Below are 12102 nucleotides of genomic sequence, written 5' to 3' on the forward strand. Positions count from 1 at the left end.
CATGAAAGCGCAAATGTGACTGGAGCTCCAACTATTGTTAATCTGTGAGTCACAGAAGGATAAACATTTTGTATGCTCAGCATGAAAATCAGACTCTCAGACACAGGTAGAGCTCCAAGTGGGCATCTTCTGTAGCAGTATGTCAGATGATTTCACTGGGGAAAATAAACCATTACAGGTTTTTATTCCCTTTTGCACTGCACAACCAACAGCAAAGCAAATGTGAACTGCTGTGGATTTTTTCAGCCTGCAGCAGCAAGAGGATCACTCATTAATTTCTAACCAGCTCTGCTTAGGTAAAATCAGCTCAAGGCAACGGAATTTCTCTTAAGTGTCATTAGGTCATGACTTACACTCCAGGACTATTAGTGGTGACCTAAGACAACGGGGAAAGCCACAGCTTGCTTGACTGAACATGTATTAAAATCTACAGCTTTTGGTAGCTGAAGCAGATCTGACTATTCCCGCCCCCCCACCCCCCAATAAGTTTTATAGTCTTGTCCACACAGAATTATACCTTTAAGTACAGAGACTCACTCTTATGTTGTTTGCAGTAATGCTATAGAGATAGAACTACTGGGCCCAGATTAGTTATTCTTACAACTCTACAAATAACTCAGGTTTCAAATTGAATTGCTAAATATAGCTGTCTCTGCACATTTTTCCTTTTCCCTGGGCCCTGAAGATCCGCTTCATCTTTTTGTTTCTAGGGAGTATCTGATCACTTTTCTTCAGCTACTGTCATGGTACTTCCCACACGTCATAATGGTTGTCACATGCAATGTAATGACTTATTCAAAATAACTTTGTCAAGGTTTCTTGAACAAAATCTAATCTGAGGCTGATTTTTTTTTCCTCATCTGGCTTTACTATCCTGCTATATTGCATACTGAGAAAGAGCTAAAGGGAACTTTACCTTGTCTTTCAAGTTGAGACCAGTAAGGTATGGAAGTTTGTTCCTTATGAAAAGTAGTGCAGAGCATAGCTGTTGCTCAGGCAAGTATTTGCTGACCAGAATTACTGTACTTACTGAGCCTTAATTTGGTTGCCTTTAACCAAAAAAGGCCAGATGACGATTCTGAACAGCGATCTGATGAACACACACGACAGGCAATCCAGGAAAAGCCAGGTATGTTAAGAAACCACGTCTTAAGATGTGACTCAGTCTTTGGCACCAGCTCCTCACACTGAATTCCCAGGAATTCCTCAGAATTGACAAAAGGAAACAGTCATGTAAGGGCATTCCCGAGAACATAAGGGATCAGTTTCTTACTCAAGACTTACGCAGGTCAAATTTCCCTTCAGTCAGCGGTGCTTTCCTCAGGGGGTGCTGGCTTGATCCGAAGCACTAAAACCAAACCTCCAGTAAGTGGATGCAAGGCTTGATTCTAACACACTGCTACAATACCACAACTATAACTGTGCTATGACATATTCTGGTGGACAGCTAACTAAATTCCCTGATGTTTGGTCTGAGGACATCACCGTCCCATCTGCAGACACAGGATTTCTCAGCTGCCCTGTTGTTTGCTGGTTGAACTGGCAGGAGCCCAAACAGATTTCTCCATTACTAAGGCTTCATCGTAGGTTTCTACAAAATACTTTGACAGTCAGCAAAACCAGTCTTGCTCCAATTTTTCAGTGAGCTCTGGCATTAGGGCAATGCTGAAAATAGAAAACTTCTAATGTCTAGGTAGGTTTTTTCCCCCTTTTCTCCCTTTTTTTCCCTTTTCCTACTACTGTATATGAAAGGAAAGTGTGGATATTTTAAAGCAGGGCCTTTACTTTCTTCCCAGGAAACCCCTGTAGGTGTAGGATATCATTCTGTAAAAGTAAAAAGTCCAAAACTGTATTCCATAAACTTACAGATTTGTCATTGTTCTTAACCATGGTGTGCTGACATTATTTAGAAGATGAAATAGCAAATGCACCACAGAGCTGTACCTTAGGCAATTCTGTTACCTTTTTCTATCTCACAGGATCTTCTACGTATATAAAATCCAGTTCTAATTTTTGTTTAGTTTATTTTCAGCTAAGCTAACAAACCATTTTGAAGGTATTACTCCTAACTGTCTGGACAACCCTTTCTGGCATAAAAAAATGACCTTCCACCTTGCAAAAGCTGAACTGAACAGAAGGATAATTATTGTTGTGAGGGACCATAGGAGGTCTCCATCCCAAACTCCTGCTCAGAACACTTCCAATGTTTGATTACCTTTACAGAAAAATAGTTTTTCTTATGTCTGACTGTGTCCTCATTTCAGTCTACACCCATTGTCTCCATGAAAAGCTGAAACAGCCTACCTTGCATTTCACACACATCAGCAGCAGGAGGCTTCCAATCCATCACCAGTGAAATTAAGCCTCTCAACTTCCAAGTTCCATATCTTCTCCCCTGATTCTTGCAAATTCTTCCACACAAATTCTTCACTGTTTTGTCTTTTTACCATACCTATAAGCAGATAGATACAGCAGACATACATAACGTAGGAGGCTGCTCTGTATCACACTGACTAAATTCTTCTCTTTCTACCCGCCCTACCTCTGAAGGTGATTTTCACTGACTCTGTAACTGGACAATGTACTTTTTGGTCCAGCAACCTCTTCTTTGACTGTGCTGAACCTAGCACGATAATGCTATGAGCACATATAGAGCTCTGTGTTGTATACCTCACTGTATATATGCAGATATATACACACAATAACCATTATTACTGCTAATAATGAAATGTAGCCTAGGTTAACCTTAGAACAATGTGCTGCTTTAAGGCTTTTTCCTTCCAAGCTGTTCTACCAGTATGAGAATGTGGCACAACTAAACTGGTATGAACACTACTTCACATCAGCCCAGCTTACCATGATCCCCTCTTCCTGGAAGAAATGCCGTACCAGCATAACCTCTCCAGTAGCTGTATTATGAAGGTATAAACTGCAGCTGATAATAGGAATTTTAATGGCTAGAAGCTTTTGGTCTGTTCTTCCTAGTAAAAAGTGTCAGGGCGAGAGAAAACGTCAAGTTGCACCACGGGAGGTTGAGGTTAGATATCAGAAGGAACTTCTTCACTGTCAGAGGGTTCCCAAGGAAGGTGGTTGAATCCCTACCCCTAGAAGTGTTTCAGAGGCAGAGATGTGGTGCTGAGGGCCATAGTTTAGCACCAGACTTGGCAGAGTTAGAGAATAGTTGGACTGGATGATCTCAAAGGTCTCCTCCAACCAGAATCATTCTGTGATTCCTAACCAAGCTTCTCCTCAAGATCTGTGGCCTTTGAGAGGAGATGGGCTGCTTTGTCTGCGTCCAAAGCCTTCCCCTGGCGGATCCCACGCACTGTGGAGGCTTTCTGCAGTGTTTGTGCTGGCAAAGACAGAGCGGAGACTCCGCGCGGTTCGGGGCAGGGCCTCTCGCCGCCGTGCGGTGAGGGTCGCGGCCGCCTAGGCCTCCCCCGTCAGCCCTGGGGCCTCTCGGGGAGACGGTGCGAGGCGGGCGGCCCGGCCCCGGGGGTCGCCGCCGGCGGGGAAACTCCCGCTCCGCGGAGGGAAACTCCCGCAGCGGCTCCTGCTGGCGCACCGCGATGCGGGGCTTTCGCAACGCGGGGCCGGCCCCCTCTGCCAGCTCCTCGGGGGCCGCTCACTGCCTCGGGCCTCTTCTTCCCGGGCTCTGGCCGGTCCCACCTTTGCCGTGACCACCTCCTTCCCGCGACCGGTCCGCGCTGCCCCTCCTTTGGCCCCTCCTTCACCAGCCTCCCCCTTCAAGCACCCCAGCCTCCAGCTCGGCCTGGCCTCCCCCGCTTTCCCCCCCGCAGCCTCCCTCCCGGCCTGAGCCCCCTCGCCCGCAGGTTTCAGCCCGTTCCAGCTGCCCCTGCACATGCCCCGGCTGCCTTCTCTTCACCGGGGTTCCCCGGCTCAGCCCTGCCCCCGGGGCCACCTCCCACCGCGGGGTTCCCCCCTCAGCCGAGGCGGAGCGTGCCGCAGCCCTGCCCGCCCAGCACGGCGGCGGGGAAGCGGCGAGGCGGATCCTGCGAGCCCTTAAAGCAGCGCAGCCAGCCTCCCGCCGCGGTGGAGGCGGAAGAGCGAAGTAGTAGCGGCGGCCTTGCCTGGCGCCCCCTGAGTTTATATGCAGCTGGACGGGTTTCTGCTCGCCCTAGAGAAGAAAGAGAAGGGGCAGCAGCGGGACCGCGGCTCACCTTCCCCGGCCATGTGCTCGGTAAGCGAGGCCAGCAGCACAGAGCCCTTGGTGGCCCGCTTCAAACAGGTGGAGGAAACGCTGGAGAAGCTGCACCGGGAAAACAGGAGCTTGAAGAACAAAGTGCCTCGGTACAACGCGCTCTGCACCTTGTATCACGAGTCGGCGCAGCAGCTGAAGCAGCTCCAGCTGCAGCTGGCCGCCAAGGAAGCGACGATCCAGGAGCTGCGGGGCAGCCTGGCCCGGCAGCAGCAAGCGGGCAGCGAGGCGGGGGCGGCGGGCGCGGAGCCGGCCCGCTCGCTGGTAGAGAGCCTGCTGGAGCAGCTGGGCCAGGCCAGGGAACACCTCAGAGACAGCGAGAGGCTCTCGGCCAAAAGAGTGGAAGCTCTCAGCCAGGTAAAAAGTCGAGTACCTTCGAAATAACGCTAGCAGGCCGTGCCGTGCCTCGCCTTCCTGGGAAACAGGGTGCGGGGATGCCCCAATAGGGGCTGCAGCATCCACCGCGGGAGCTGCGTTTCTGTCCGTCACCTCTGGAAACAAGAATAATGTAAGCTTAGTAAGGCCAGCAGTAGCTGTCGCACGTGGAGCATGCAGAGGTTTTAGAGCCTGCTCGCTGGCGCTGATGGAAACGGGAGTCAGGCAGCAGCGCGGACAGCTCCGTGTGACATGCCCGGGGTGGCACAGCAAGCTGCTGGTGGCACAGCTTGAACAAGAGAGCAAGTGTTTTGGCCTCACAGCGTCACGCTAGTGTGGTTTGACAGGACTTGCTTTATCGCTGTGTGCCCTGAGTTGGACTGGGCCCAAGGCAACTCAGCCAGCTGCATTCAGCAGGGGTTCCCCCTGCCTGAAGTCCAAGAAGGTAATCATAAAATCTTAAACCAAGAGCTTAGCATGGCATTATAAATCTTCATGTTTGCAGAAGGAGAAGGAAAAATACTCAAACCCTCTGAAGGTGGAAGCTTCATATTGCTTACAGAGGAGCATAGGTCGCAGTTTTGTTCTGCAAGATGCCACCCCTTTTTCTATTCAAATGGTGGGGTTCAGTGCACTTAAAAAGTTGTTTTTTCTCTTGACATGAAGGCAGCACCTTGGTAGGTGGAGAAGTAAGGGTCAAGTGTGCCTTGGGAGGAGACAGATCAGGGAAAATGGCATAACTTATGATAGGAAAAGTCTAAAAGCTGCATTCCTTCCCAGCTGTGACAACTGCTGTTTTGGTTACTGTCACTAAGACTTTCCCTCGTTCAGGCTGAAGTACTTCAAAGAATTTTAAAGCATTTCTTTCTGTATGAAGCTACATAAAGGAATTTCCAAGCTGAGCAGCAATACTTAAAATTGAAACAAGCATTTTTGTAGTAAGTAATCTCTTGACCTAGTGCTTATATAAAACATTTTCCATAGATGACACTCACCTAAAATACATTTAAATAAGCTCAGGTTTGGAAATTTGTAATTAGACATGACCTTACTGACCTTTTGCAGACAGATGAGAGGCCTGTGGTAGCTGAAGGTATGTTGAAGTCTCTGGGGGAGATTTAGCATGATGCCAAAGAATTGAAACATATGAACATGGGCTGTCTCTGTAAGCTAGATATTTAGTTTGTTGTTTTTAGAAGTAAATATTTTCTTCCTGATCCAAAACACTGAACTCATTGTCACAAAAAATAACAATGAAAAGATGACTTTCTGTGAAGTCAGATGCCTGTGTGCTGGCAAAGAGTTGTCCCTGTGATTTACAGCTGTGTCAGCACTCCCCTAGAAGTGGAAGGTAGAGGGAAGACTTGCACCTATCCCATGGTCTCCCCTGGCATCCAGGACATCACCAGTTCTGGAGAAGCAGTGCTGCAGAGGTTTCTGTTACCAGCATCCACTATTTTTTGAGGACATCAAGCACAAGTTGCTTTTGGCAGAGTCAGGAGTGGTATACTTCAGACATGTAGTGCTAGAGTGTGGTTCAGCCCCAGACAGCAGGGAAACTTCTTCCTTCTTAAAACACCTGAAGAGAACCTTAACTTACTGCAGTGCGAATGATCCGACAGAGCTTCCAGGTCAACAGGAATGTGTGGCAAAGAGACACACAGTTGTTTCCCAAGAGTATTCCTGTCAGACCTCCCTCACATACCTTGGAGTGTCAGAAGAGTCATTGCTGCCATTAGGATTTCATTCTCTGTTGCTGCTCCTTACCACTCATCCCTGCCTAAGTGGGAAGGTTGCCATGTACACTCCCTCTGCTTTGCTCCTGTGGCAGTGTTAGGCAGTGAAAACACTTCACTGGGTTTTAATAAGGTGATTTTCTAGTTCTGTGTTTTATGAGGAAGAACTCTAACTGGTACATTAGAAGGCAGGATCAGTAAGCACTTCTCAGTCTCCATAGTGAGTCCTTGTAAACTACTTTGTTCTATGTAAGTTCCATTTTCAGTTTGTTGCTGCCATAGGTCATGTCATAAAATCTGATTGTTCCTTCTTTCTGCTGACTAGGAAGTGCTTGTACAGCTGGGTTTTGATTGATTGATCTGTCAGTTCCAAGGTGAAGTGATTATGTAGAAGTCAGTTTGATTTCTTTTACTTTTTAAAGTCCTTTGCAGTAAGTATGGAAGCAATATGGAATTCAGTCTGGGATGTATTTTGGCTTTTGAGTTCACTTCACTTGGAAATAACTTTCCTCTCACCCTTTTCTTTAGGAAGTACAGAAGTTGAATCAGCAACTAGAGGAGAAAAATGGAGAGATACAGCAGATGATAAATCAGCCTCCATATGAAAAGGAGAGAGAAATCTTAAAACTCCAGAGGAGCTTGGCAGAGAGGGAGAAAGCTCAGGCCACCAGCGATGTTTTGTGTCGTTCGCTCGCCGATGAAGCTCACCAACTCCAACGCAAGTTAGCATCCACAGCAGAAATGTGTCAACACCTGGCCAAATGTCTGGAAGATAAGCAAAGAAAAGAGAAGGGGAATTCAGATGACCAGATAGCTACAGAAAGATCTAACCAGGTATTGTTACTTGCTACTGTGTTTCTTTAAAGTCTTACTAGCTTCTGAGGTGTTAATTGCAATGTGATAGTTGTAACTGGGGAGTGAGTAGAAACATCCTGTGAAATCATTTCAGGAAGGGTGAGAAGATTACTAGGGCAAGCTCTACATAACTCCTAGTACCAAAAATTTAGGATGAAAGCAGTTGACAAATCACTTGAATTTTGGCCATCTCACTTATCCCAGTCAGAGGCCTTTTTTTTTTTGGAAAGGATTTTGAGAGGTCACTTCCAACCTCAGCAGTTCCAGGACTATAATTCCTCCCAGCACATACAGGTGGTACCACATCTTTATACCACAGCCTGTTGCTCTGCATCACTAGATGGTGCTGTGCTTTTGAAGGTGGTACCTCTTGGTGACTTGTTTAAGCATCTAAATCACAAACCAAAGCAGAGCTATTTCAAAGCAGCATTTAAATTAAAAGCTGTGTACCACATGGCTGCTCAGATCAGGATTTGGCTTTGCCCACGTAATACAGACCCACAGAAAGCTGGTCAGGGAAGAATGAGTCAAGGTGTCTTACCTTGTTTCTTTTTTTCACTCTGGGGTTCCCCCCAGTGCAAGGCAATGTTTCTCCCCAGCAGGGATGCTTAGAATAACGGCCTCAGGATAGAAAGGTGGCAGAAATGCTCCTGAGGGACACAAGGAAACACCTGGATTTTGGTATACTTAGCTGATATTTGGGCTGTGTGGCTTGGCCGTATCATCACCTTGGCTGAAGCTTTTCAGTGGAAGGCAGAGGCAGATGATGGTGTTCTGTTGTTCCAGAAGCCAGGATGGCTCAGAGTCATTAGGTAATTCACCACAGGAAAATGGCATGAAAGGTGTTGCCTCCAGCAGCAGTTCAGAACATTGGGTAGGACACTACAGCCAGTTCTCACAAGAAGAATAACTCCAACTCATGCCCTTGCTGCTCTGTAGTGGCAATGCTGTATTTCACACCACCACTCAAGGATACTTCCATGACAAACTTTGCACATGCTCACCTCTACTTTGAAAACACTGCAGGAGCATTTCCAAAGAAAGTTTATTCACATTGACATTATCTGTAAGAAATAGTTAGGGGTTGGCTAGGTCTAAGAAAAAGGGACTTGAAGTCTTGAGTATTATCATATTTAACGTGTAATTGATAGACAGGAAACCTGATTGACTTTGATATATGTAACAAGCAGCTAACCTTGTGCAGCAGGGACTTCCCTGTTGAAGAAGAGAAATTTCAGATGCAATTACTAGCTGATTCTAGGGAATTTTGTACAAAAGTGCTCTGTATTACTCATGTACACCGGGGGTTTTTAAAGCAGATGTCACAAGTGTAAAAAAGTCTATCACTTACTCAATTATTTAGCAAGCAGGGCTTTTTGCCCCTTACCCCCTCAGTAATTTCTTCCCATCACTGGCCAAAATTGACAGTACCAACAAAGCAAGTTGAAGGCATATCTGTGTCATTGTCATGCATTCCCCCACTCCAAACAATAGTTTCCAAGGAGTTTGGTAAACTGTTGGACTCTGCTGTCAACGGGACAGACCTTTGTGCATGTCAGCTGCGTGGTGGTGTTCCTGTGACATTTAGCAGGCGCAGAATTTAGTAAGACAGATGCTTTTATAACCCCCACACAGCCCTGTTTAAAAACAGCACCAAGGTGGTAAAAACCTGAGGACATTTTCGCTCTGCTTAGTAACAATAAAAGCTGTAGACCATACTATTGGAAATAGTGTCCTAGGTGGAAATCAGCAGACCTGGCTCTACGTGTTTGTGGCACTATAGCAAACAGTTTTAGAGGCTTTGCAAATAAGATAGCTTCCAGTTTAACAGCATAGCTAAGTAGCTCTTGGAATTTTTCTGTTCAAATAACACTTCCTTTATCTGAAATTCACAGCTTTTAGAGAGTGAAACTTCACTTCAAGCTCTTATTTGCAACCTACAAGATGAAAACAGGATGCTAAGACAAAAAGTAGCTCACGTGAGTACTTTCATTTTGTACAAGATTAAGATTTGATTGATTATGTTGAATGACAGTAAATCTGAAGTAGGTAAGGCCAGGCTAATCTAATTAAATGGCACGGTAATGTGGCTCCAAAACTTTTCCTAGTCCTTTCAACATGGTACAGAGTCTTTGCTCCCTTAGCTAAAACCAACTCATTACCTTGGTTTTAATATATTGGGGTTTTGCTGTTAAAAATACACTGCAGAACAAAAATCTTTTGTGTCCGTTCATACCTCAGCACTTCTCCCTAGGAGAACAGCATAGGCCCAAGGTGAATACCAACCCTTCCCACTCCATACTATTGAACACTATCCCTATGAATTGGGAAAGGGGAAATGGTGCCTGTGAGGTGCTTGGCTTACAGAGTCATCGGTCTTCCGCTGTCCTCTAATGCGGCTTGTCCACACCCAGCAATTGAGTCAGCTTATTATGTTATCCTTGAGAGAATGCTGGTCCTGCACATTTAGCCAGCCTGTGAAAGATTGGAAGCTTGTGTCCATGCTCTTCATGACTGTTCTGGGTCACCTTTCAGGTGGAAGACTTGAATGCCAAATGGCAGAGGTACGATGCAAGCAGGGATGAGTATGTGAAGAGACTCCACTTGCAACTAAAGGAGATGAAGTCCCGGCTGGACCAGCAGCACGGAGTGAGCTCAGCACAAACCAATTCTGACCTGATGCACAAAGAGATATTCCGGTTAAACAAGCTGCTGGAAGAAAAAATAAAGGAATGCATCAAAACAAAGAGAGAGTTGGAAGATATGAAGAAGACTAGCGAGGGAGACACTGAGCGCATACAAATGCTGGAACAACAGGTCATTAATTGCTTTTTCCTAGAGGAGGGAATTCTGACTTTTTCCCCAGACCACTGAAGTCCAAGGAGAAAAAAAACCCACAAAACTATTTCTTTTGACATTTGCCACATCTGACTCTTCAGATACTGAACACACATGTAAAGGAAACTCATTAAAGAACCAGAGGCAGCCCTGCTGGCTTCATTTTTTTGTCCTGAAAGACTTGGGGGGGCGGAAAACCCACAAATACCTTTAGAGTACAGATATAATAGAGGAAATCCTGAGGTTCTGGAAAGAAATATTTACAAAGAAATCACAGCCTCTACTTCTAATCTAACCTGCTAATGCCCTGATTTCTAAAATACTAACTTGGTAATTCTTTTCCAGGTGCTAGTGTATAAAGATGATTTCACATCTGAGAGGTCAGACCGAGAACGAGCACAGAGCAAAATACAAGAGCTGCAGGCAGAAGTTGCATGCCTGCAACACCAGTTAGCAAGAAGACAGGTAAGAAAGCAACATGCTACTCTTGCAGTTAAAGCATGTCAACAGAATTCAGAACAAAAATGTACTTTTAAATGCATATTTTAAAAGTCTTACTACTTCTAAAGCCACTTCACTGCAGCCACGGAAACCTTACATTCCATAGTCAGTTCTAGTGGAGATGTATTACTCTTTTCTAGTCCATTTCCTTTCTATTTTGGATCAGCAAAGGAAGGGTGAATTGGCAGAAGAGAAGGACAGCCATGACTCTCCCAGCAGTGGCACCTTTGAAGTAGCTTACTGACTATATCCTGTGTCTTCTACAAGCCTTCTTTACAACTGTGTTAATAACACTGCAAGAACTGATGTTTATTTACAAACCTTCTCATAAAAACACGAGTAACATCTCAGCTGAAGGTGGTGAAATATTCTGTTAGAGAATCTCTTTTTACTGCATCCTTTTCAAGAGCTCCTCTTTCTCTTTCTAGGACACAAGAGACACGAATAGTCATTTCAGAGGTCACACTGGCAACCAAAATCATATGTACCCCCAGACGAACGTTGAACACCTGCGAGGCAATAGCCCAGGCCAAACAGGCATGAGAAGAACATCTTCACAGTCTGAGCAAGCTTCTCCTCCTGTGGACAATGGAAACTCAGGATCTGAGGGCAGGGCCCAGGGTGAACTTAGATGTCCTCATTGTATGAGGTTTTTCAGTGATGAACTCAGTGATGAATTCCTCAAGCACGTTACTGAATGTTGTCAGTGACCGTGTGCTGTGAGGCGCATCAATCGATCACTACTTCACAGACAGTAAACCTTTGCTCTGTAGGCATCTCCTACAGTTCTAAACCAAGAGTAACTCACATGGACGGCTCTTAGGCTGAACAATATCTACCTCTTACCTGATGTCACCTTCTTTTGGACTTCAGGATAAAGCAAAGTGGTTTTATGAAGAATTATTTTTGACAGCTATGAGGAAGGTGACATAATGCAAATTCTGCTGCAAACTAAACAGAAACCTACAGTGGTAGCTAGGTCCAGGGAGCGGCTTGACTCCTGTTCAAGTCGAACTCTTCACAGCAGCCTAAAGGCCTGTGAAAAAAAAAATTTACTGAGCTTGAAATTTTCCTTCTCTTCCAAAAAATCCAGGCTGAAAGACAGGGGAGGAGCATTTTGGCAAAAGAAAGGAAAAAAAATCCTCTTGTGCTTTATGTGGATTAAAAGCAAAAGTGCTGCTCTGTCTGCTGAACTTTCGGCCCCCTCACCTGAAAATCCTTGCCATCCCCTGAAATCAGGAGAAGTGAAGCCGACGCGGAAGGGCTGCTTATTGACTCAAGCTAGCCTGCTTCTTTGCACAGACCCTCTGTACAGCAGTATTTATTTTTTCTGTGCATCAGTAATTATTTCAGACATCTGTAAATGTGTGTGTGTGCGTGTGTGGTTACTGGTTGCATTCCTACTTCACCTAAGGATTATTTTGATAATAAAAGTGATTCAGCAGTTGCTTTATGACATTAGTGAAGTGGGGCAGAAATTTCTCTTTCAGGATGAAGTATTTAAATGTGAAAGAGTCCCAGTAACTATCCTAACTACATGTTTCAGGTCAGAATTACTTCATTCCTTCAGTGACAACC

The 12102-nt window shown here is 45.5% G+C and overlaps 1 protein-coding gene across 1 annotated transcript; it reads left to right on the top strand.

Moving 5' to 3' along the window:
* The first annotated feature begins 4030 nt into the window (after positions 1-4030).
* Positions 4031-11765, top strand: TNIP2 (TNFAIP3 interacting protein 2). The gene is made up of 6 exons (XM_009910101.2): positions 4031-4576; positions 6859-7164; positions 9081-9164; positions 9721-10002; positions 10369-10515; positions 10953-11765. Exons 1-6 carry the CDS (start codon positions 4112-4114, stop codon positions 11232-11234), a joined length of 1566 nt encoding a protein of 521 aa, XP_009908403.2. The 5' UTR covers positions 4031-4111; the 3' UTR covers positions 11235-11765.
* Positions 11766-12102: the final 337 nt, after the last annotated feature.

This window comes from Dryobates pubescens, chromosome 23, assembly GCF_014839835.1.
Source record: "Dryobates pubescens isolate bDryPub1 chromosome 23, bDryPub1.pri, whole genome shotgun sequence".
NCBI classification, from domain to species: Eukaryota; Metazoa; Chordata; class Aves; order Piciformes; family Picidae; genus Dryobates; species Dryobates pubescens.

Bases quoted from the DNA above. Each gene is read 5' to 3' on its own strand.
- TNIP2 (XM_009910101.2), top strand. From the start codon at position 4,112: ATGCAGCTGGACGGGTTTCTGCTCGCCCTAGAGAAGAAAGAGAAGGGG. The intron at 4,577-6,858 runs GTAAAAAGTCGA...CCTTTTCTTTAG, and splicing joins GAGTGGAAGCTCTCAGCCAG to GAAGTACAGAAGTTGAATCA. The intron at 9,165-9,720 runs GTGAGTACTTTC...GTCACCTTTCAG, and splicing joins TAAGACAAAAAGTAGCTCAC to GTGGAAGACTTGAATGCCAA.